General features: G+C 41.1%; 1 protein-coding gene across 1 annotated transcript in view; it reads left to right on the top strand.

The window, feature by feature from the left end:
- The window catches only part of LOC124789705 (UNC93-like protein), a 426,216-nt gene extending 401,408 nt beyond the window's left edge, over window positions 1–24,808 (top strand). The window contains exon 7 of the mRNA XM_047257157.1: window positions 23,303–24,808. Coding sequence (XP_047113113.1) covers window positions 23,303–23,523 — 221 coding nt within the window. The 3' untranslated portion in view covers window positions 23,524–24,808. The remainder of the gene's footprint in view (window positions 1–23,302) is intronic.
- The last annotated feature ends 1,941 nt before the right edge of the window (window positions 24,809–26,749 follow it).

The following is a 26,749-nucleotide window of genomic DNA, read 5'->3' as shown; positions in this document are numbered from 1 at the left end:
TAATAATGTGCATTGGTGGCCGAAGACTTCCAGCATAAGATGTCACACTCATTCTCATAACGGCCTTGTCAAAGTGGGCGGAGGAGCGAACAGAGGTTCAAAATGGCTCTGAGCACTATGGGACTCAACTGCTGAGGTCATTAGTCTCCTAGAACTTAGAACTAGTTAAACCTAACTAACCTAAGGACATCACAAACATCCATGCCCGAGGCAGGATTCGAACCTGCGACCGTAGCGGTCTTGCGGTTCCAGACTGCAGCGCCTTTAACCGCACGGCCACTTCGGCCGGCAACAGAGGTTCAGTGCACACTCTTGTCCTTGGGGTGGGAAACTGCCCCAAAAGGTGGAAGACTCAGCAATGATAAAAAGGCATGAGGTTGCAAGAGGCAATGGAGACCACTATATTAACGGCACAAAGTGTGTCCACAGGACATGTGGCTTATAATTGATAAATTGTCATGATCATCTCTCCATTGGCAAAAGATTCCGGAATAGTCCCCCATTCGGATCTCTCGGAGGCGACCGCTAAGGGGGAGATGACCATGAGCAACAGACTGAGTAACCAACGAAAGGATAGCGTTCAACAAGTCGAGGCGTGGAATGTCAGGAGCTTGAAGTGGTAGGGGAGCCATAACATCTGAAAAGGGAAATGCAAAGGCTCAATCTAGATATAGTAGGGGTCAGTGAAGTGGAATGGTAAGAGGACAAGGGTTTCTGGTCAGACCAGTATAGGGTAATATCAACAGCAGCGGGAAATGGTATAATGGGAGTAGGATTCGTTACGAATAGGAAGGCAGGGCAGAGAGTGTGTTACTGTGAAAAGTTCAGTGATACGGTTGTTCTTATCAGAATCGACAGCAAACCAACACCGACAGCGATAGTTCAGGTATACATGCCGACAATGCACACTGAAGGTGAAGAGATAAAGTATATGAGGATATTAAAAGAATAATACAGTACATAAACGGAGATGAAAATCTAGTAGTCATGGGAGACTGGAATTCAATTGTAGAGGAAGGAGTAAACGAAACGCTTACAGGAGAATGTATTCGCCTGACCAATAGTCATGTTCCTCCTGCCACCGAACTTCACTAATTCCCACTATATATAAATTTAACCAATCCATTTCCTTTTTTAAATTTTTTAACATACCTGCCCGGTTAAGGGGTCTGACATTCCACGGTCCGATCCGTAGAACCCCAGTTTTCTTTCTCCTGATAACGACGTCCTCTTGAGTAGTCCCCGCCCGGAGATCCGAATGGGGGACTATTTTACCTCCGCAGTATTTTCCCAAGAGGATGCCATCTTCATTTAACCATACAATAAAGCTGCATGCCCTCGGGAAACATTACGGCTGTAGTTTCCCCTTGCTTTCAGCCGTTCGCAGTACCAGCACAGCAAGGCCATTTTGGTTAGTGTTAGAAGGCCAGATCAGTCAATCATCCAGACTGTTGCCCCTGCAACTACTGAAAAGGCTGCTGCCCCTCTTCAGGAACCACGCGTTTGTTTGGCCTCTCAACAGATACCCCTCCGCTGTGGTTGCACCTACGGTACGGCTATCTGTATCGCTGAGACACGCAAGCCGCCGCACCAACGGCAAGGTCCATGGTTCACGGTGGATAGTGAACGCATTACCCCGCGGCCTACTACATTAGTACAAGTTTATATGGCAACCTACTCCGCAGATGAAGAAATTGAACAAACATATGACGAAATCATACATAGTGAACGCATAACCCCGGGGCCTACTACATTAGTACAAGTTTATATGCCAACTAGCTCAGAAGATGACGAAGAAATTGAAGAAATGTATGATGAAATCAAAGAAATTATTCAGATACTGAAGGGAGACGAAAATTTAATAGGCTTGGGTGACTGGGATTAGGTAGTAGGAAAGGGGAGAGAAGGAAACATAGTAGGTGAATATGGATTGGGGCCAAGAAATGAAAGAGGAAGCCAACTGGTAGAATTTTGCACAGAGGACAACTTAATCATAGCTAACACTTGGTTCAAGAATCGTGAAAGAAGGCTGCATACATGGAAGAAGCCTGGAGATACTGACAGGTTTCCGATAGATTATATAGTGGTAAGACAGAGATTTAGGAACCAGGTTATAAATCGTAAGACATTTCCAGGGGAAGATGTGGACTCTGACCACAATCTATTGGTTATGAACGGTAGATTAAAACTGAAGAAACTGCAAAAACGTGGGAATTTATGGAGATGGGACATGGATAAACTGACTAAACCAGAGGTTGTACAGAGTTTCCGGGAGCGCATAGGGGAAAAATTGACTGGAATGGGGGAAAGAAATACAGTAGAAGAAGAATGAGTAGCTTTGAGGAATGAAGTAGTGAAGGCAGCAGAGGATCAAGTAGGTAAAAAGACGAGGGCTAGTAGAAGTCCTTGGGTAACTGAAGAAAGGAGAAAATGTAAAAATGAAGTACATGAAGCCGGCAAAAAGGAATACAAGTGTCTCAAAAATGAGATCGATAGGAAGTGCAAAATGGCTAAACAGGGATGGCTAGAGGACAAATGTAAGGATGTAGAGGCATATGTCACTAGGGGTAAGATAGATACAGCTTACACGAAAATTAAAGAGACCTTTGGAGATAAGAGAAACACTTGTATGCATATAAAGAGCTCAGATGGAAACCCAGTTCTAAGCAACGAAGGGAAAGCAGGAAGGTGGAAGGAATATATACAGGGCAATGTACTTGAGGAAAATGTTATGGAAATGGAAGAGGGTGTAGATGAACATGAAATAGGAGATATGATACTGCGTGAAAAGTTTGATAGAGCACTGAAAGACTTGAGTCGAAACAAGGCCCCGGGAGTAGACAACATTCCATTAGAACTACTGACAGCCTTGGGAGAACCAGTCCTGACAAAACTCTACCATCTGGTGAGCAATATGTATGAGACAGGCGAAATACCCTCAGACTTCAACAAGAATGTAATAATTCGAATCCCAAAGAAAGCAGGTGTTGACAGATGTGATAATTGCCGAACTATCAGTTTAATAAGTCACGGCTGCAAAATACTAACGTGAATTCTTTACAGACGAATGGAAAAACTAGTAGGAGCCGACCCCGAGGAAGATCAGTTTGGATTCCGTAGAAATGTTGGAACACGTGAGGCAATACTGACCTTACGACTTATCTTAGAAGAAAGATTAAGGAAAGGCAAACCTAGGTTTCTTGCATTTGTAGACTTAGAGAAAGCTTTTGACAATGTTGACTGGAATACTCTCTTTCAAATTCTGAAGGTGGCAGGGGTAAAATACAGGGAACGAAAGGCTATTTACAATTTGTACAGAAACCAGATGGCAGTTATAAGAGTCGAGGGACATGAAAGGGAATCAGTGGTTGGGAAGGGAGTGAGACAGGGTTGTAGCCTATCCCCGATGTTATTCAATCTGTATATCGAGCAGGCAGTGAAGGAAACAAAAGAAATATTCGCAGTAGGTATCAAAATCTATGGAGAAGAAATAAAAACTTTGAGGTTCGCCGATCCATTGTAATTCTGTCAGAGACAGCAAAGGACTTGGAAGAGCAGTTGAACTGAATGGATAGTGTCTGGAAAGGAGGATATAAGATGAACATCAACAAAACAAAACGAGGGAAATGGAATGTAGTCGAATTAAGTCGGGTGATACTGAGGGAATTAGGTTAGGAAATGAGATACTTAAAGTGGTAAAGGAGTTTTGCTATTTGGGGAGCAAAATAACTGACGATGGTCGAAGTAGAGAGGATATAAAATGTAGACTGGCAATGGCAAGGAAAGCGTTTCTGAAGAAGAGAAATTTGTAAACATGAAGTATAGATTTAAGTGTCAGGAAGTCGTTTCTGAACGTATTTGTGTGGAATGTAGCCATGTATGGAAGTGAAACATGGACGATAAATAGTTTGGACAAGAAGAGGATAGAAGCTTTCGAAATGTGGTGCTACAGAAGAATGCTGAATATTAGATGGGTAGATCACATAACTAATGAGAATGTACTGAGCAGAATTGGGGAGAAGAGGAGTTTGTGGCACAACTTGACTAGAAGAAGGGATCGTTTGGTAGGACATGTTCTAAGGCATCAAGGGTTCACCAATTTAGTATTGGAGGGCAGCGTGGAAGGTAAAAATCGTAGAGGGAGATCAAGGGATGAATACACTAAGCAGATTCAAAAGGATGTAAGTTGCAGTAGGTACTGGGACATGAAGAAGCTTGCACAGGATAGAGTAGTATGGAGAGCTGTATCAAACCAGTCTCAGGACTGAAGACCACAACATCAACAACAACAACAGGAGAATATGGGCCTGGGACAAGGAATCAGAGAGAAGAAAGACTAATCGAGTTCTGTAATAAATTTTCAGCTGGTAATAGCGAATACTCTGTTCAAGAATCACAAGAGGAGAAGGTATACATGGAAAAGGCTGGGTGATACAGGAAGATTTCAGTTACATTACATCGAGTTTAGACAGAGATTCCGAAATCAGATACTGGATTGTAAGGCTTACTCGGAAGCAGAGGTACATTGAGATCACAATTTTATAATGATGAAGAGCGTGTTGAAGTTTAAGAGATTAGTCACGAAAAATCAATACGCAAATGTGGGATACGAAAGTATTAAGGAATGCCGAGATTAGCTTGAAGTTCTCTAAGGCCATAGATACAGCAACAAGAAATGGCTCAGTAGACAGTAGAGTTGAAGAGGAATGGACATCTCTAAAAAGGGAAACCACAGAAGTTGGAAAAAAATATAGCTACAAAGAAAATAATTGCGAAAAAGCTTTGGGTAACAGAAGAAATACTTCAGTTAATCGATGAAAGAAGAAAGTACAAAAATGGTCAGGGAAATTACAGAATACAGAAATACAACTCGCTGGGAATAAAATAAATAGTACATTCATGGAACAAAGACGAAATGACACCAGGAAAAATGTGAAGAAATCGAAAAAGAAATGATTGTCCGAAGGACTGACTCAGCATATATGAAATTCAAAACAGCCTTCGGGGAAATTAAACATAGGGTTAGTAACATTAAGAGTGGAATTCCACTGTTAAATGCAGAGGAGAGAGCGAATATGTGGAAAGAGAGTACATTGAAGGCCACTATGAGGGGAAGATTGTGTGATGTGATAGATAAGGAAACGGAAATCGATATAGAAGAGACAGGGAATCCAGTATTAGTACCCAAATTTAAGAGGGCTTATGACGACTTAAGGTCAAATACGGCAGAAAGGGTCGATAACACTCCATCTGAATTTCTAAAACCATTGAGGTAACTGGCAAGAAAACGACTATTTAGTTCGGTGTGTAGAATGTGTGAACCTGACTACACAACATCTGGCAAGAAAACGACTATTTAGTTCGGTGTGTAGAATGTGTGAACCTGACTACACAACATTTGGCTTTCGGAAAAATCCGTCTACATAATTCCGAAGACTGCAAGAGCCGACAAGTGCGAGTATTATCGCACAATCAACTTAATATCTCATATATCTAACTAGCTTACAAGAATAATACACAGAAGAATAGAAAAGAAAATTGAGGATGTGTTAGATGCTGATCAGTTTGGCCTTAAGAAAGGCAAAGGAACTAGAGAGACAATTCTGACGTCGCCTTTGATAATGGAAGCAACACTAAAGAAAAATCAAGGCACTTTCATGAATCTGTCGACCTGGAAAAAGCGTTCGACAATGTAAAATGGAGCAAGATTTTCGAAATTCGGAGAAAAATTAGGGTAACCTGTAGGGAGGGCAGGGTAATATACAATATGCACAAGAGACAAGAGGGAATAAGAGTGGACGACCAAGAACGAAATTCTGGGATTAAAAAGGAGGTAGTCTTTCGCCAGTACTGTTCAATTTGTGTACCGAAGAAGCAATTCTGGAAATAAAAGCAAGGTTCAGGAGTGGAATTAAAATTCAAGGTGAAAGATATCAATTAAACGATTCGCTGATCACATTGCTTTCCTGAGTGCAAGTGAAAAAGAATTACATGATCTACCGAATGGAATGAACAGTCTAAAGAGTACAGAATAAGGATTGAGAGTAAATCGAAGAAAGACTAAAGTAAATTTCGTGTGGCTAGGGTCTCCCGTCGGGTCGACCGTCCTCTGGGTGCAGGTCTTTCGAGTTGACGCCACTTCGGCGACCTGCGCGTCGATGGGTATGAAATGATGATGTTTATGGGCGGAGAAAATCTCCGGCACAGCCGGCAAACGAACCCAGGCCCTTAGGATTGACATTTCGCCGCCCTGAGCACTCAGCTACTGGGAAGACAAAAGTAATGAGACGCAGCAGAAATGAAGAAGGGAGAAACTTGACATCAGTATTGTTGATCACGCAGTAGGTGAAGTTAAGGAATTCCGATACCCAGGCAGCAAAATAACCAGTGACAGATTAAGTAAGGAGGACATCGGAGGCAGGCATAAGGGCATTTCTGTTCAAGAGAAGTCTACTAGTATCAAACATAGACCTTAATTTGAGGAAGAAATTTCTGAGAATGTATGTATGCAGCACAGCATTGTATGGTAGTGAAACGTGGACTGTGGGAAAACCGGAACAGAAGACAATAGAAGCATTTGAAATGCGGTGCTATAAACGGATGTTGACCATTAAGTGGACTTACAAGGTAAGGAATGAGGAGTTTCTATGCAGAATCGAAGAGGAAAGGAAAATGTAGAGAACATTGTCAAGAAGAAGGGACAGGATGATAGGACATTTGTTAAGACATCAGCGAATGACTGCCATGGTGCTAGAGGAAGCTGCATAAGTCAAAAATGTAGATGATGTACATTGCAAGTGCTACTCTGAGATGAAGTTGGCTCAGGAGAGGAATTCGCGACGGGCCGCATGAAACCAGTGTGAAGACTGATGACTCAAATAATAAAAAGGAAAAAAAAGGAAATCTTTTCAGTGACGGCTGTCACGTGCCCATTTCAGTCTGAGACGTTGATGGTTTCTGGTCATTGAAATCCGAGGCAAATCACTGCGTGCCACCAGAATAGCCCTCAGCAGATGGTTTCCAATTATCGACGCAGGTATGGCCACATCTGTTCTAGTGCTCCAATGTCGATACAACACTGTGGGCGAAGCTGTTCTGTGGTTACGGCCGTTCGGACAAGATAACGGTCACCCCGCGCTGTTGTCACATCTTGTTTCATAGTGCCCTCTGTTCGCTATACACAACACTCTTCTAATCACTGATTACTCATATATGCATCACTGCCGTAGCAGTGTGCCCTTTACGAGACGCAATGATACGTTACGACAAACCCATTTTCAAGAAACCTATCATTCTCCCCTATTATATTGCATTGAGATTCTGATGCTGCACCCTTGACGACGACGGGGCATACGGGCACTTGCTTGCACTTCTCTGTTCGTATGATGGCGCTCCATCGTCAGAGCATGGCGTAAAATGGACCTCTTTGACCGCTCAGGAGAGGGTGCGGCTTGAATTACTGTACGACAGCTCTTGAATCTTGGACATTTACTATCGTTTCACTGTTCTACGAATAGTCCGATTTTGGTCTGATTTAGACCATTATTCTGGGAGTTCTCAAACAATTGAGTTTGTAAACCTGAGTGCTCGTACATGTGCCTGACTGTGTGTGTGTGTGTGAGAGAGAGAGATAGAGAGACAGTGAGAGAGAGTTAGAGAGTGAGTGAGTGAGAGAGAGAGGGGGGGGGGGGGAGAGGAAGGGAAGGAGGAAGGGAGGGGTGCAGCAAGGGGGTAGAGAGAGAGAGAAACGAAGCGTAATTAGTACTCCAGTGCAATATTCTTTACTTTTTTGTTAATTAATCTGTCAGATATATATATATATATATATATATATATATATATATATATATATATATATGGTGCAAGACAGGGATGTAGTTTTTCACCCCTACTGTTCAGTCTGTATATCGAAGAAACAAAGATGGAAATAAAACAAACGGTTCAAAGGTGGAATTAAAATTCAGCATGAAAGAATATTAATGATGAGATTCGCTGACGATATTGTTGTCTTCGGTGAAGAAGAGTTACAAGATCTGCTGAACAGAATGGATAATCTAATGATTAGATAATACTGATTTAGTGTATATCGAAGAAAGATGAAAATAATCTGAAGTAGCAGAAATGACATATCGAAAAACTTCACATCAGAATTTGGGATCATGGAGGTGACGAAGTTCAGGACCTCTGCTATCTAAGTAGCTAAATAAACATGATGGACGCAGTAATGAGGACGTAAATAGCAGGTTATCACTGGGAAAAAGGGCTTTCCTGGCCAAGAGAAGTCTACTGATATCAAACATAGGCCCTAACTTGAGGAAGACATTTCTGGAAATGAAAATGTATGTTTGGAGCACAGAATTGTATGATAGTGAATCATGGACTGTGGAAAATCCAGAACATAAGAAAATCGAAGCGTTTAAGATCAGAATCGGAGAAGAAAGGATGCATGAGGAAAAAATCTGGCAACGAGAAGGAACTGGGTGATATGACATGTGATAAGACATCATGGAATAAACTCGATAGTACTGAGGGGAACTGTACTGGGTAAAAGTTAGAGCGAAAGAGAGAGATTTAAATAGATCCAACATATAACTGAGGACGTAGGATGCAGGTGCTACTCTGAGATAAAGAGGTTAGCGCAGGAAATTAATTTGTGGTGAACCGCATGAAACCAGTTAAAAGACTGGTGACTCGAAAACGCTGAACCTTCAACAGAGCGATTCGCAGTATTGTGGAGTTACGGAACAAGTTCAACTAGCATATTGATCTGAAGGCTCGATAGATATTCTAACAGAAAAAATTGTTCAAATCGCTCTAAGGACTATGAGACATCTGAGGTCATCAGTCCCCTAGACTTAACAACTACTTTAAGCTAAGGACATCACACATATCCATGCCCGAGGCAGGATTGGAACTTGCGACCGTAGCAGCAGCGCGGTTCCGGAATGAAGCGCCTAGAACCGCTCGTCCACGGCGGCCGGCGATATTCTAACAGATTATGAGAGAAACGGATTACGAAATGAAGTGTCGCATCTGTGATGGACACAGACAGGCCTTCTAGAGCTTCAGGATAGAAAGTTTTAGTAGTGTCCTGTGGGACACAGAATAGCGTAAGCTTCGTGAATTTTTATGAGCTGCTAGATGATCAAGTAACAAAACAGAATTCCCGATCCTATATATTAGAGTTTTTATATTCTAATCTTTACCCAAAAAGTTATGGAACATTCATTTTGTTGGAATACTCACACTACGTTTGTGCTGAAAGGAAAGCCATTGGAGAAATAATTGATTTTAACGTCCTGTCGACACTAAAGTAATTAGAGACGGATAAAATGCTTAAATTGGGGAAGGCTGAGATAGAAAGTCGGCCGTTCCATCATGGCCATCGCCTTAAGTTATTTAGGGCAGTCACAGAAATCTATATGCGAGGGCTAGTTTGAGAGTAAGGCCCAATAGATCGCAAGTTGGAAACCATAGCGAAAATAAGAAAGATATTTGCAACAGTTTTCTACACCTTGCAGCTCTACATAGTCGCCCTTCCGACCTAGACATTTGTTGCAGCGTTGTACCAACTTTCCAACACTCTCGTCATAGAAGGTAGCCGCCTGCACTTGCTGCCACCTCTCTACGCTGGTCTACAGTCTGTTTGTGCCAAAATATTGTCTTCATAGCTAGCGGTTCGTGTGAGCCAAGCCTGGGTTCTATGGTGTGTGATCAGATACTTCCCATAAAAGACGGTGCAGGGACGCCCACGTTGCCCTCGCAGTGTGCGGCCGAGAACTGTCATGAAGAAGGAAATGCGTGACTGCGTCATATTGGGTTGCATGAAATCAGGTGGGACGGCAAAGCAGGCGCCCATATATTCGGCAGAAGCCACTACTGTTCTGGATATCTTTACGTGCTCACTGTGTACTGATAACTGAAAAGAGCTACTTGAAGCGATCGGCATATTAGAGACTGTGCCCAATACATCTGCGCAAAGCTTCAAAGGAATTTTATTGTCCTAATATCGTGTTGGACCTCTTTCAGTCCATCATAGTGCAGCAGCTCGAATTGGCTGGACTCGACAAGTTATTAGAAGTTCCCTGCTTAAATACTGAACCATGTCGCCTCTGTAACCGACCATAATTGCGGAAGTGTTACCGGTGCATGATTTGGTGCACGAACTGGTCTCCCGATTATGTCCCATAATGGGATTCATGTCGGGTGACATGGGTGGCTATACCATTCGTTCGAATTGTCCAGAATTTTCCTCAAACCAATCGTGAACGATTGAGGCTCGGTTGAGATATCGCATTGTCATGGGAACCTGTGGTCCATGAATCGCTGGAGATGGCATACAAGTAGCTGGGCATAACCATGTCCCGACAGTGATCTGTTAGGCCGAACCAAAGGACCCGGTCTATTCCATCTAAACATAGTTCACACCATTATGGAACAACCACCTGCTTGAACAGTGCCTTGTTGACAACCTGGCTCCATGGCTGCATGGGGTCTGAGCCACAGACGGACCCAACTATGAACTACTAACAACTTAAATGGGGACATATCTGATCAGGTCACAGTGTAAGGTCAAACCTGTATGGTCACGAACCCAGAATAGACGCTGCAGGCTATGCCGTGCTGTCAGTAAAGGCACTCGCGTCGGTCCTCTGCTCCCATATCCCATTAACGCCAAATTTCGCTGCACTGTCTTAACAGATATGTTCGTCGTTCGTCCGAAATTGATTTCTGCTGTTATTCCACGCAATTTTGGTTGTCTGTTAGCGCTGACAATTCTACGCAAACGTCGCTGCTATCGGTCATTATGTGAATATTCAATTTCCTAACGATGTCAGAAATGGAATGTCTCATGGGTCTAGCTCCAACTACTATTCCGAGTTCAGAGTGTGTTAAGTCCCGTCGTGGGACCATAATCACGCCGGGAACATTTGCACGTTAATTATCTGAATACGATTGACATTTCCGCCAATGCTCTATCCTTCTATGTCTTATATATGCGATACAACCGCTGTCTGTATCTGTGCATATCGCTAGCCCAAGAGTTTTGTCCCCTCAGTGTACTTTCCGAATAGTTTTTGAAAGAACAGATTTGAAAAAAGTACTCGTGAAACCGAATCCAGTTTCCGACATGTAAATAGTATTGAAGAATATAATTAACTGCTTTTACTAGTATTTAACTTAGTTACACATTCTGTAATCAGGAAATCTGTTTGTCCAGTAACACAGAACACATGTGTCTGCATCTATATATATTTTTTACAAGTCAGTGTACACCAAGATATTAATCACGCACACTTGACGGATAATCTGAAAGCAACATATAATGGCTTAATAGAATCTTCACTTCATAGTGACTTCGTTTGATCCAGAACTCACATTCTGTTTTTATTTCACTCATTTCCTAAATTTTACGATATTACGGCAGGTGCTAGTAACAGGGAACGACAATTGTCCCATGCACACTACCCATTTCAGCATTCACGAGGTATCAGCCAGAGAAGCAACTAAATTCATGTGATTTATTAACTACTTTGGCACCGAACTATCGAGTTACATTGGTAGCGTCGAGGCTATAAATTTTATTACAAGCTCCACAGTGGCCTACGCTTTGTATGGTAATTCTGTCCACTAGAATTGCGTATACGGTAGTACCTAGGACGGTGTAGCTCTCCAAAGGTAATTTACGTATGCGTAATTAAAGCAGCTAGTTTATTTTATTACTAAACGCAATTCCAATTTTTGTTTACATTTAGGCTGGGATATATTTCGTGACGCTGGTGTACTGATGTCATACACTGATAGTATTGCATAAGTTTTCATACCAATAAATTTCTTTAGGTTGATGTAAAAATAACGATATATTTTGTAAAAATATGCTATGTCTACCTCAGGTCACTAATATAATGTGAAATTCTTCAAAGTGCCCTTAACGACCCAATATTTTTTTGTCCACTCTTGGCTTCCTGCATATAAGTCCCGCTATGGCATGATGCTAACAGCTCAAGATAATAAATGTCTAAAGACTGCCATGGAGATTACAGTTAATCGTTTCAAGAACGCTCCCGTCAAAATTGATGTGAAATTATCGACAGCAATTCATTGTTGATCTGCTGTAGCTGACGTGTTTTGGAAGCATAATATCCTGCACGAAGTTAGATAACTATGTAGGCCATGTAGTGGACATGAGACTTATTCAGTTTCGAATTGCTTCTCCAAATTTTTGCAAATATTTGCTGGAGGTCACGTAAGATACAGGAACAAGTGCACAACATCTGAACCGATTTGAAATTTCAGTCGCTTCATATAAAACATTTGAAAAAAAAAAGGAAATGAAACACCACAGATTCACTTTCTCAATAATTCTTAAACGTTCATCAATTTTATCTTTTAACGTGTTACCACCATTAAGTGGAAATAGCTCTCCAGAACATACCGAAAATGGCCACTAAACTTTAATGTCTAGGCGAGAATTACGAGTCGACTTAATACTAGCCTAGTGCCAATCTTGGAAAACTACGATCGATAGTCATAAAGTTTATTAATAAACTCAGACATGTCAAGCTACGACTATGGAATATCGTGATTTTAATCCATCTCTACATATTCACTTTTCAGGGAACTGTACCGGCATTCTCCTCAACGTATGCTTCAAAGGAATCTTATGTCAAATTTCGCTCCTCACTTCCCTGTAAAATATTATTACATTGCTGGAATGTGAATTCATTTTCACCACCCACGACACCACCCTGATTAATCATTTCGTTCGTGTTAGAAGGTTTACTGATCGTTTGCTCTAAGTCAGATACAACGATAATGTTAGCCATTTTTAAACGATATATCAATAAATTTATAACTCAGATTTTACGAAAACTGAAATGAAAAGAGCGCATGCAATAAGATGATTGGTAAGCAATAATCCCTCAAAAATGTAAGTTTACGGCGTAAAACCTTCTAGCAACTAATCGTTTGGCCATTACAGACTGCTAGGGAAATGTATGAAAAATGTTTCTTTAATGCCAATTACATAAGAAATGCAGCTTTACTGTATGATTAAATGATGATGGCGTCCTCTTGGGTAAAATATTCCGGAGGTAATATAGTCCCCCATTCGGATCTCCGGGCGGGGACTACTCAAGAGGACGTCGTTATCAGGAGAAAGAAAACTGGCGTTCTACGGATCGGAGCGTGGAATGTCAGATCCCTTAATCGGGCAGGTAGATTAGAAAATTTAAAAAGGGAAATGGATAGGGTTAAGTTAGATATAGTGGGAATTAGTGAAGTTCGGTGGCAGGAGGAACAAGACTTTTGGTCAGGTGATTAGAGGGTTATAAATACAAAATCAAATAGGAATAATGCAGAAGTCGGTTTAATAATGAATTAAAAAAATAGGAGTGTGGGTTAGCTACTACAAACAACATAGTGAACGCATTATTGTGGCCAAGATAGACACAAAGCCCATGCCTACTACAGTAGTACAAGTTTATACGACAACTAGCTCTGCAGATGATGAAGAAATTGATGAAATGTATGACGAGATAAAAGAAATTATTCAGGTAGTGAAGGGAGGCGAAAATTTAATAGTCACGGGTGACTGGAATTCGTCAGTAGGAAAAGGGAGAGAAGGAAACATAGTAGGTGAATATGGACTGGGGGGAAGAAATGAAAGAGGAATCCGCCTTGTTGAATTTTGCACAGAGCATAACTTAATCATAGCTAACACATGGTTCAAGAATCATAAAAGAAGGTTGTATACCTGGAAAAATCCTGGACATACTAAAAGGTATCAGATAGATTATTTAATGGTAAGACAGAGATTTAGGAATCAGGTTTTAAATTGTAAGACATTTCCAGGGGCAGATGTGGATTCTGACCACAATCTATTGGTTATGAACTGCAGATTGAAACTGAAGAAACTGCAAAAAGGTTGGAATTTAAGGAGATGGGACCTGGATAAACTGAAAGAACCAGAGGTTGTAGAGAGTTTCAGGGAGAGCATAAGGGAACAACTGACAGGAATAGGGGAAAGAAATACGGTAGAAGAAGAATGGGTAGCTCTGAGGGATGAAGTAGTGAAGGCAGCAGACGATCAAGTAGGTAAAAAGACGAGGGCTAATAGAAATCCTTGGGTAACAGAAGAAATATTGAATTTAATTGATGAGAGGAGAAAATATAAAAATGCAGTAAATGAAGCAGGCAAAAAGGAATACAAACGTCTCAAAAATGAGATCGACAGGAAGTACAAAATGGCTAAGCAGGGATGGCTAGAGGACAAATGTAAGGATGTAGAGGCCTGTCTCACTAGGGATAAGATAGATACTGCCTACAGGAAAATTAAAGAGACCTTTGGAGAGAAGAGAACCACATGTATGAATATCAAGAGCCCAGATGGCAACCCAGTTCTAAGCAAAGAAGGGAAGGCAGAAAGGTGGAAGGAGTATACAGAGGGTTTACACAAGGGCGATATACTTGAGGACAATATTATGGAAATGGAAGAGTATGTAGATGAAGACGAAATGGGAAATAAGGTACTGCGTGAAGAGTTTGACAGAGCACTGAAAGACCTGAGTCGAAACAAGACCCCGGGAGTAGACAACATTCCATTAGAACTACTGATGGGCTTGGGAGAGCCAGTCATGACAAAACTCTACCATCTGGTGAGCAAGATGTATGAGACAGGCGAAATACCCTTAGACTTCAAGAAGAATATAATAATTCCAATCCCAAAGAAAACAGGTGTTGACAGATGTGAAAATTACCGAACTATCAGTTTAATAAGTCACAGCTGCAAAATACTAACGCGAATTCTTTACAGACGAATGGAAAAAGTGGTAGAAACGGTCCTCGGGGAAGATCAGTTTGGATTCCGTAGAAATGTTGGAACACGTGAGGCAATACTAACCTTACGACTTATCTTAGAAGAAAGATTAAGAAAAGGCAAACCTACGTTTCTAGCATTTGTAGACTAAGAGAAAGCTTTTGACAATGTTAACTGGAATACTCTCTTTCAAATTCTGAAGGTGGCAGGTGTAAAATACAGGGAGCGAAGAGCTATTTACAATTTGTACAGAAACCAGATGGCAGCTATAAGAGTCGAGGGGCATGAAAGGGAAGCAGTGGTTGGGAAAGGAGTGAGACAGGCTTGTAGCCTCTCCCCGATGTTATTCAATCTGTATATTGTGCAAGCAGTAAAGGAAACAAAAGAAAAATTCGGAGTAGGTATTAAAATTCATGGAGAAGAAGTAAAAACTTTGAGGTTCGCCGATGACATTGTAATTCTGTCAGAGACAGCAAAGGACTTGGAAGAGCAGTTGAACGGAATGGACAGGGTTTTTGAAAGGAGGATATAAGATGAACATCAACAAAAGCAAAACGAGGATAATGGAATGTAGTCGAATTAAATCGGGTGGTGCTGAGGAAATTAGATTAGGAAATGAGACACTTAAAATAACTGATGATGGTCGAAGTAGAGAGGATATAAAATGGAGACTGGCAATGGCAAGGAAATCGTTTCTGAAGAAGAGAAATTTGTTAACATCGAGTATAGATTTAAGTGTCAGGAAGCCGTTTCTGAAAGTATTTGTATGGAGTGTAGCCATGTATGGAAGTGAAACATGGACGATAACTAGTTTGGACAAGAAGAGAATAGAAGCTTTCTAAATGTGGTGCTACAGAAGAATGCTGAAGATAGGGTGGGTAGATCACGTAACCAATGGGGAGGTATTGAATAGGATTGGGGAGAAGAGAAGTTTGTGGCACAACTTGACTAGAAGAAGGGATCGGTTGGTAGGACATGTTTTGAGGCATCAAGGGATCACAAATTTAGCATTGGAGGGCAGCGTGGAGGGTAAAAATCGTAGAGGGAGACCATGAGATGAATACACTAAGCAGATTCAGAAGGATGTAGGTTGCAGTAGGTACTGGGAGATGAAGAAGCTTGCACAGGATAGAGTAGCATGGAGAGCTGCATCAAACCATCCCAGGACTGAAGACCACAACAACAACAACATAAGAAAGGCGTCTCCGTTAGACCAAGTTACAACCGGTTTCCGTTAATAATGTCAAGAGAGAAGCAAAATAATTAAAAGTCAAGTACATTACCTCACTGGGTGTGTTTCTGGTTACTTTCATTTTTCTGATCTTTCAGTCAGTATTACTTTTTCTCAATACCGGTACGTCCTTCATTGCGTCTGTTTTGTTCTGAAATGTCAAATATAAATGTAGCACCAGCTCGTGATATGTAAAGAAAAATTATCATTACCATACACGAAATAGGATTTTCATAAATCTGAATATCACGCAGCACAATCAATTCAGTTATCGCAATCGCGATCGTCCTGTCACGGTTGCCATTTGGCGTGTTATGCGAGTTTAGTGTGGAAAAGAACAAAAGCAAGAGATTGTTACTGGAATGTTCACTCCAGAATAAAACTACAATTGACGGCTGTTAGGGAAGTTCCTTTGATGTTTAGAAAATATTTAATTCCTTATAAACTGTGAAGATAATTTTGGTAGAAAGTAGGTCGTCGTAGTTCTTTATTTTACATACTTTATCACCAAATCACAATGAACACCTACAGCTGGCGTGTTTAATAATTACGTCCTTTAATTATATTTTCTCCCGTTTTTTTATCAGGCTTCGTTTCCGTGCACATTGCTTATAACTGGAAATAATGCAATGAAATAAATATGCTTTCAACCACAAATCAATAATTTTCAAATAACTGTCAGCTACGAGAAAGACACGTCTTATTCCAACGACATAGGGACAGTACTCCTATTACAGAGGAAATGAAACTCATCGGCTACAATTATTTCCATTCATTGTGTACATGTGAATTACTTGTGCAAAAGGACAAACTTTTTCCTTGACTTCCTTGACTTTGGTCATAAAAGGAAAACAATTCTGACTATTACTCACTTAATGCGCAAAATACAGCACAATTTTATTCCTGTTTTTCTGAACGTGGAACATCCTGCATCATTTTACATTTCCAAAGCTTTTTTCAGGCCGACAGTGAATACGAATGAGTCTTGATTGAGAAACGTCTGGACTGACTCCTTCGTGCCTTTACTTTTCCTAAAAAAAAAAAACTAGCATTTTCTCACATTTCTTTTCCCTTCTTCTGTATTTTATTCTGGACAGCCGGCCGAAGTGGCCGTGCGGTCAACGGCGCTGCAGTCTGGAACCGCAAGACCGCTACGGTCGCAGGTTCGAATCCTGCCTCGGGCATGGATGTTTGTGATGTCCTTAGGTTAGTTAGGTTTAACTAGTTCTAAGTTCTAGGGGACTAATGACCTCAGCAGTTGAGTCCCATAGTGCTCAGAGCCATTTGAACCATTTTTTTATTCTGGACAATAACTTGGATGCCTGAACTACTCAGTTGCCTGTGTGAAAGTTCTTGCATTTATCTGCTCTTGCTGTCTTCGGAATTAAATGGATGACACTGTTTTGAAAGTCTGATGGCATGTCCTCAGTGTCACAGATTCCACACACCAAACTGAATAGTCCCATGGGTGTCAGTTCCCACAATTATTTTAGAAACTCTGATGGAATGTTATCTATCCCTTCTGCCTCATTTAATCATAAAACATACAAATCTCTTTTATCACATCTATATTAGTTTTTCTTATCACGTTATCAGACAGTTCCTACCCCGTTGTAGGAGCCTTCAACGTACTCGCTCCACCTATTAGTTCTCTCCTCTGCGTTTAACAGTGAAATACCCATTGCACTGTTGATGTTGCCGCTCTTGCTTTTTCTCTTCGCTAAACGTTGTTTTGATTTTCCTATATGCTAAGTCATTCTGATGATAATTTCTTCTCCGATTTCTTCACATTTTCCCTGGAGTCACTTCACCTTGGCTTCCCTGCACTTCCAAATAATTCATACCTGAGTGATTTATATTGCTGTATAGCTGTTTTTCCCTGAAAATTTATCTGTTATTTTCTTACGTCGATCAACTGAAATACGAGTATTTTAACTTTTCCCCAAGATTTCTTCGCAGTTATTTTCCAAGTACCTACGGCTTAATGTATATTAAACCAGGGAAACCCGAACGCTAACACATTTTCTCGCGCTCGCGCTCGCGCTCCCGTTGGCACTTCACGGATAAAAGAAAGGCGTATCTGTGCGGATATTTGCATTCAGCATGTTGGACTTGTCATGGACTTTATATACTCATAAACAAATATTCTTTCAGGCGGACTAAGTTTTATATTTGTCTGAGAGATCCGAACCGGAATAAAATTAAAAATTAATCCCATTCGGCGGTTCTACCCAAGATTTTCGTGAGACGTCCCTCGGTCGTACGGGAAACGCTGGGGCGGGAAATTCCTTCCCAAATACTCCCCATTTTTAATCGCCCTGTCCTCCTATCATTTCACGCGGCATTTGCATGGAAGGTCACTGACTCTACTTTGGCCACTGTTGAAATAAGAAAGAAAGAAAAATAGAAAGAAAGAAAGAAAGAAAGAAAGAAAAGTGCATGCTATATCGTTGTCATCAGCCGCCAGCATCGGTATCAGTGCAGTGTCTGAACTCTTTCGTCAACTTGAGGACGTACAAAAACGTATTTTATATGCAGTTAGGTGTCCTCTTTTCTCTGAAACTGTCACGAATGCGTACACTCTTAAAAAAAAATCTCTGTCTTGAATAAATCGCTCAGTTTCTCTGAAATGGCAGGTTTTGGTTTGTCTATACATGTACATGACATCTACCGATTTCCGTCCCATTCGGATCATTTTTATTTTTTGTCGTAGAGTGCATATCAGCATGTTTTATGCGCATTCCCTTGACCAAGCAGTCGATCTCTGATGCTGCATTATAAGTGAAAGCTAGATTTAGTACCTCCAGTGACTATCCTTTTACTGCATTCCTTCCACTTCTCTTATTGGCACAGCTTAGGAGCTGGCTACCATGAAAATGTTCAGAGTTAAAAGCTGTGCTTCAGCTCAGGTAGCTGACATGGCATTTATCCGGATGCTAGTTTCCAGTCCGGAGAGTGGCATGTGGATGTCCGTTACCGCAGGCTGTTACACCACGAAATTACGTCCGGCTTAAATTTCAGAATCCAGCATTCTGACTGCTTCTGACGTTATTATCTGTGGACTACGTATATTCTCGTCTGCATCTACATTCCGGCGGTCTGTTTTCAGAATTGTACGGCGGTGTGGGACAGATCTTCCGCCTGTTTCCACACCCCATGGTTCTGTTGCCTAAATATAGCATAAATCCGAAAGACTAAGAAACTGCTTAACATCTTTACTTAAGTGTTGCTGGACCAGTCCCACAGTATCTGGCACCAGTGGCCAACGAGGTTCCAGCTTTGACAATGACAGTGAAGTTTCAAAACATTAACATTGAATACAGAGACTGCTAGGAGATTGTGGAGTGAAGATATGTTTCTGGACGACTGATGAGGCGAGCGATGGGGGAAAGACAATTTAGCACTAATCACAAACGGAGAGGTGAACTAGAATCTACAACCGCTACCATCACTGCCTTCTGCATTAAGCCATTTGTGGTAAAATGGGCCAGCGTTGCGATCACCGATGCCGTATTGGACACGATATTAGTTCACTTCTTTCAGAAGCCAGTCGTTCCGTTTTAATTATTCACAACCAGTTAGTTACTTTCAATATGCGCTTTGGGGATCTTACTTTACGAAACTTCCTGCTATACATTAACCATGCTCATAATCACTGGTCGTATTCGTGTATTACTTTCATACTTTGCTCTTGTCTTGCCTATCCTTCTGTGCCAAGGCTGTAGTTCATCATTAGAAGCCCTTACCCAGTAATTCAATGTTGAGTAGTTTATCTCAGTGTGTAACTCATGCGTTTTGCTTTCCTATAACAAACCTAACCATTACTGTAACCACTTATTCCCCTTACAGACTGTACGATTCCTCCTCTCATTAATATGTCTGTGGGCTCGGATGGTACCCATATTATCGTGCTTCATTAGGCACCCATACGAATTATGATTCAGTAAGACTTTTCCATTGTAAAAGATCTTCATTTCCTTTAATTACTCTGCATGATCATATGGAGTACTTCCTGTTGTGTATGACTTTGTATATAACAGTAAGGAGAGGTGGGCTACTGCTTCCATATAAAGTTGGACAGGAGCAGAAATGATTAGTGAACAACTTAACACAGTAAACAGAAGATTTACGTATCTCCTATTTCTTCAAACGTACGAAGACCTTTTACAAATAAAACAGCAGGAAATATCGTGCAGCTCAGGCATAGCTCTGCTCTAAAACCTGAACGATTGAGTCAGAGCAGCGATTAGGTGGTGTCTGCACAGCGTCAGGTAGCGAAATGGCTCCAAATGCGAGTGGCTGTGTGGCTGCCACCGATCGTCTTGCATCGCAGCAGCAGAGGGCGCTAGTGACACGGAGCCACTAGGGGCATGGCTCAGCAGGTGTGTAACACTGGGTCCGCCATATCTCGGGCGGCCGCTATCTGACAAACATTCAATTCCATTGCCCGCTTTATGACACCCGTGTGGTGGCATGCGTATTTGATACTACAGTTCCCTTCTCTGTAGGTCACCAGAAATCTGATTGTGGCATCATACGGCTATGCAACACAGCACAGCCACCCGCCCCCCCCCCCCCCTTTCTCCTTCCGAACATGTGCTACTTGCGCATTGTCAGGAGTGGGAAGTTATATTTCACTACAGTGGGCCAGTGTGTTGCTTGAGAACAGAAATCAGCCTCTAGTCCAAACTCAAAGTAAGTACGAAGGGTGTGCAAGCTGTACAGATAAGTCAGACTACTAGCAGTCTAACAAATTTTTCATTAAATCCCGAGCCGGTTGAAGAATTTTTTTTACATTACTTGTGGCTTCTTTTGCCTCTCTCAGTGATTTGTGAATCTGATAACCACGCTCATGTTTCGGAGTCCCTTTATACGGGTTGACTAAATCATTTCGTTGGCCAGAGCAGGACCAGGAATATGTCTAGTAAATCTATGATACATACAAAAGAGTCGTCAGATCGAGGACAACTGTATCTTATCACGAGAGAGGTGCCACGCCTCTTCCAAATCACAGAATATTTCGCCCCGAAAATGTGAATAAGTGCTGCATATTAAAGAGGGATGAAATTTCTTCTGAATATATGGTTCAAAAACGGCAAAAAGGATGGCTGAGAGATGGGAGAAATATTCGTTTTCCCAGGACGTAACCGAAAATCTACATGACGCCGTGTGTTTCCCAACTAATATACTGATCCCGGCGTTTATTAAGCGACGGCTGGTCTCTTTACTGAACTCTTGTGAGACACTTTTGACACAAATGGGTTGCGGGCTACTTCATCTCTGCGGAGCAGCGCCCTACATAAAGGGCAGGGCACTCCGCCACCGGCACTCCCAGGTGTTATTAAAGCGCTGTCACTCACAGTTTGAGAGCCATTTGCAGGGCGTCCCAGCCTTCCACGATCGCCACAGCTACCCTACCCCCTTGCCCTTGAGCAATTTTACTTCGTTCTTGGAAAGTATGTACGCAGTGCTAACCGAAGAATTAGAAGTTTCCACTGTCTAACACTTAAATAGCTAGCTGAACTCGTTATTGGTTGATCCTTATGCGTAGGGAAAGTAGTTACAGATCCTTAAACGGAATACAGGAAACTAGAAAATTCCATTAGGAGATTTATTTCGGTAATATGGGAGGCACCAAGCTGCTCAGGGCAATAAATTAGCCTCTTAACTCTTTTTTTTTCTTTCGTTTTCACTCCACGTTTTCTCCGCCACTTTCCTATCTTTAAGGGCGCACGGCGAACGGTGGGGCTTTCTTCAGTGATATGAGAGAAACGGAGTAAATCTATCGCCATTCCGCGAAACGTTTCGCTTTGCCGCTCATAATAAAATAACATATTTACTGATTTCCTTTTAGTTTGACGCCAATGGGCTTCTTGAATAATGAATGGTAAGCAAATACGTTAGCGTTGATGTCAAGAAAACTCTACAGCAAACTAGTACCTGCAAGTCTCTAATATTCTTACGATACTTACAACACTTGGCCTAAGCACTCGGCCTATTTATCAATACGTTTACTGTAAATTTCCGTTGGACTTTCCACAGTTACACAAATAAATACTTAAATATTTACAGTTGAGAAGTGTCTGCATAGTTCGATGCAATGTACCTTCAGGCATGCATTCCTTACGTGCAGTATGCTAAGACACCCCACAAATCTATACGCACACTCAGTACGATATTATTCGCATGTTACCCATTGCAGTGCATGCAGTTTTACAAAAATCTGGACAGACAAACTACCTTTCTGACTACGGACGCTCATAGTAACCTTTACTGCGTTGAAATTTGAAAATTGGTTGTTTCAACGGAACAGTATAGTATAAAAGCGTTTACGCTGCCTTATTATTATAGGTTACAGGTAATAGTACGGATGCTATAGGGTGGAGGGGGGGGGGGAGGGGTGAGCGGAATTATATCGACAGAAATGACTCCAGTTGCTATGGCAGACATCGGTTTGTAATTCTTCTTTGAATTTTTTCTCGTACACCAACGATGTTATTTCGCTTCTACTTACTATACTTCACGACTTAATAATGGTATTTTGGCCGGTCAATCTACCTTTTTGTTAATCAGTATAGGTTCGTTGGCGTTCTTAAATTTTTGCGAAGGTCATATACTGATAGCGGCTAATGAAAGGCCGAGGTGAGTCTTTAGTGAAGAATAGCACCTTTTCCTGCTGTAATTTGCTTAAAATATACTTCTTCCTTTGTTTCGTCATTCGTTATTTTGCTTCAAAAAACTGTCAGAATTTCTGCACTTCGTCCGCTACGGGGTTCCCAATTTTCAATGATACGTATATCGCTTGTCTCTTGTCAGCTAGTTCTCATTGTTATTGCAATGCCATCATCAGTCTTATCATTAATATCCCTCATTCCTGAATTCTTATCACACAGCTTATTATTTCCTTTATTACCATCATCGTTTCCAGGCGCGGATTTAGAATTCTTTTCTGGTGAGCGTTCACAGTTTCTTAATTCATCCTCCTCCTCCCCCCAGTTGTAGTATGCTGTCACCATTATTTTTCACGTACCGTAAAACGCCTAATATTTTTTATAGTGATACTATCAATAAAATACGTGGAATATTTATAAAAATAATAGTAACGCTCACTAAATTGCTTTAGCTAAAGTTGCAAGGCATTGCAGTTACTATATATATCAACTGCTCCTCTCCCCCCCCCCCCCCCACCCTTTCGCGTCCCCTTGGATCCACGCCTAACTGCTTTAGTGAAATGTACCTTGTCTTGTCTGCAGCGTTCTGCGGCATCCTGTTCCCAAGCCGCGAGGAGGCGGCCTATAGTAACTTCCGGCTGTGGGAGTCCGTCGGCTACATCATCTCCTACGCTTACAGCGCCTACCTCGTCACCTGGGTCAAGATAGCCATCCTGTACGTTGTGCTGGGACTGGGCATGGCCGGCTACGTCACGGTGGAACTGCTCTTCAAGCGCAGGAAGACCGACAAGGAGCTCCTTTGACGCGTGTAAAGGAAAGTGTGGTACTTTTATAGGAGAGAGAGAAGTGGCGGGTGGAGAAGTTTTCAAGCACCAGCTGACTACATTTTTCTGCAGTGTACATCTTACTTTCTGTTTCGACATCCTTAGTATCAAACTTGATCCAAGTTTGCATTTCTCCATTTAGTGAAAGTTACTGGTAATAGCTAATTCATTAGCATCAAACTTGATCCAAGTTTGCATTTCTCCATTTAGTGAAAGCTACTGGTAATAACTAATTCATCATGGAGCGTTTATGGTGATATAACAGGCAAGTAAAAAGAAACACGTCGACAGTTTCCGTTACTTCCCAGCGTGCACCAGTATTAACGCTTTCCTCCAGTGATGGTAGCAAAATACCTACACAGAATGTACGACAATTTTTCTAAGAGAATATATTCTCTGTTTTAAAACAGCGCACCATCCATGGACACTGATGATCTAGTTTACTAGTCACAGCGGTTTTCCTTAAGCGCAATATCGGATAAAGTTGGTTGTTTTTTGGACTGCTCTTTTAACTCATACCAATAAATAGGTTTTCACAGTTGACTTCCATCCATCATATGTCTTATTTTTACATTTCCTATACTACTTGAGATATAACACTTTTCAATTAGCTGCAAGTATTTCACCATACTATTTATTGAACGGAGTAGGACGCAAAACGGAAACGTCGTTTTGCTTGTTGCCGACTATTCCTTACAGCTCCACAGCGGGAGAGACATTCAGAACGACACTCGAGCGACTGAGATGTGTTCTGCACATCCTCATACTTGAGGCTAGCCGATATCTGGGTAATCAGTTTCGCTTGTGCACATTTTACACCACTGTGGAAACCTACCCAGCTTCTCTCTTCTTTTACGAGAAACATTCAGTTCGTAAATTTGAGACATCATTAAGAGTTTCCCAAACTGGTGAGACGCATGGCAAAGAGCAGCTCCAATCACGTGGTTTCACATCATGAGTAACGACTAACCGGATAAAGAATACATTGTGGATTACACGCTAGTGCAGCAGTAGAAGAAGATATAATAGCAATTGAATCGTCTGAAGAAATACTGACAAATTTTACGGAAAAGCACAATTCTCAAGAATGACTGATCCGATAGTTTTTATATTCCTGTCGGCGAAGAACCAATTTCCTTCGATATACTTAAGGATGTGAACAGTTCCTAACATGAACTTGCGTATTGTGTCGAAGCTCATTTAGGCGACTAATGTTATGTGCATTTACTTGGACGATAAATTTAATATAAATATATTTTATATCTTTTGCAACAATTGTTTTGTTTCTATAACAGTTTTTCTATTGTTTGTGACTCATTTATTTAGACGCCAAAATTACTGTAAATATTTGTAATTTTCAATAAAAGTTTATTTAACAAAAGATTATAGTTTCATTTCTTGTACTATTCACCGCATGTCTCGATATTTTGTAGAATAATTTCTTGTACAAAGCCATTAACTATTAAGTGGATTTGTACATGAAAACAGATATAAACCGTATTCCACGATACCATATTATTTGTAGGCCACGGTGGTTTTTAAAGCGATATTTTATTGTCGGAGGAAGGATCATTATTCTTCCGACCGGTTTCATGCTGCCCGCCGCTACTTCCTCTCCTGTACCAGAAAGGTACCCATAATCAACGTCCTAGATCTTTGTTCGAAACGAATATATTCCAGTCTCTGCCTTCCCCTACAGTTTTTACGCTATCCAGATCACTCTAGTACCAAGGCAGATGTCTTAACACATGTTCTATCGTCCCATCCCCTCTTCCTGTCAGCATTGTCCACACGTTGCACTTCTCGCTGATTCTGCAGATAACTTCCTAATTTCTTATCTTATCAGTCCATCTAACTTTCATCATCCTTTTGTAGCATCACACAGCAAAAGCTATGATTCTCTTTCTTGATTCTTCCTCAGTCCATAATTCACTTCTAGACGTTGCAGTTCTCCAAACATTCATCCTTAGAAATTTCATCCTCTGATTAAATCCTGTGTTTGATAATAGTAAACCTTTTTGGTCAGGAACAGACTATTTGCGGCGTTGTTTTAATTTTTATGTCCTCCTTGCTTCATTCGTCGTATGTTACTGTCCTTCTGAGGACATAGAATTCATTGAGTTCGTCTGCTTCGTGGTCCCAAATTTTTATATTAACTTTACAGCTAGTCTAATTTTTGTGACTAATCAAGAGTTATGTCTTTTTTTTTCAGTTTACTCTCAGTCTCTATTCCGTGCTTACTGGCTATCGATTCCATTCAACATGTCCTGCAGTTCTTCTATATATTCACTTAGAATAGCAATATACTCCGCGAAACTCGTCACTGATGTCCTTCCTTCCTGCATTTCAATCCCACTCTTCAATCTGTCTTTTATTCGACGTGCAGATTGAACTGTAAAGGAGAGAGATTGCATACGTATCTTACATTATTTTTAATCCAAGCATTCCATTGTTTGTTTTTCATTCTTATTGTTCCCTCTTTGTTGCTGTACGTACTACATATTACCCTCTTTCCCTAAAGCTTGCATCTGTTTCGATGAGAATTTCAAACATGTCAGAGCATTTCCATTCTCGAACGCTTTTTATAGGAATATTCTTTTGAAATTACGATGGTATGTCACCACTTTAATAGATTCTACACAGCAAAATATCCAAATATACTTCCCAATTATTCAGACTGAATTATATGAAATACGAATTACTCAGCGTAGCTCATTACATTGTTACAAAAAAACTATTCCTAAAAATATGTGAATGAAAAGCCAACTCAAATAACACTCGGGCTAACGCTTTTGTATGAGATTTTAATGAACTATTACACCGAGTTTTCTAAAGGCCATAATATTTGGTTAGAGATGTCATATCTTGCTACAAACTTATTATATCTCTGGTACCAAACACGGGCTGGTAGTCAGCGTAAAAATAAAGCAAAAAAATGTCTTATAAACATGTTTACTAGACATTTTTGCTTCGAATGATTGTCCCTGTCATTTGCCTGATTATTGACCGTGCCTCCTCCGTCATCCTGCATCGCCATAAAAAGAGATGCATTTACGAGGACATGACTGGTCCACTGCCAACCGATTGGGTATGTTGCATGCCATCAGATATGCTTACGAGTACATTTACGAGGTCGGCTACTCCCTCTGCGAGCGTGGATGGGTCCGTAATGCCGTGCCCTTTGACTGACATGAGAGGATACCAA

The sequence above is a fragment of the Schistocerca piceifrons genome, chromosome 3 (genome assembly GCF_021461385.2).
Source record: "Schistocerca piceifrons isolate TAMUIC-IGC-003096 chromosome 3, iqSchPice1.1, whole genome shotgun sequence".
NCBI classification, from domain to species: domain Eukaryota; kingdom Metazoa; phylum Arthropoda; class Insecta; order Orthoptera; family Acrididae; genus Schistocerca; species Schistocerca piceifrons.
The sequence above is the reverse complement of the archived record's forward strand: the minus strand, read 5'-3'. Positions and strand labels throughout refer to the sequence as shown.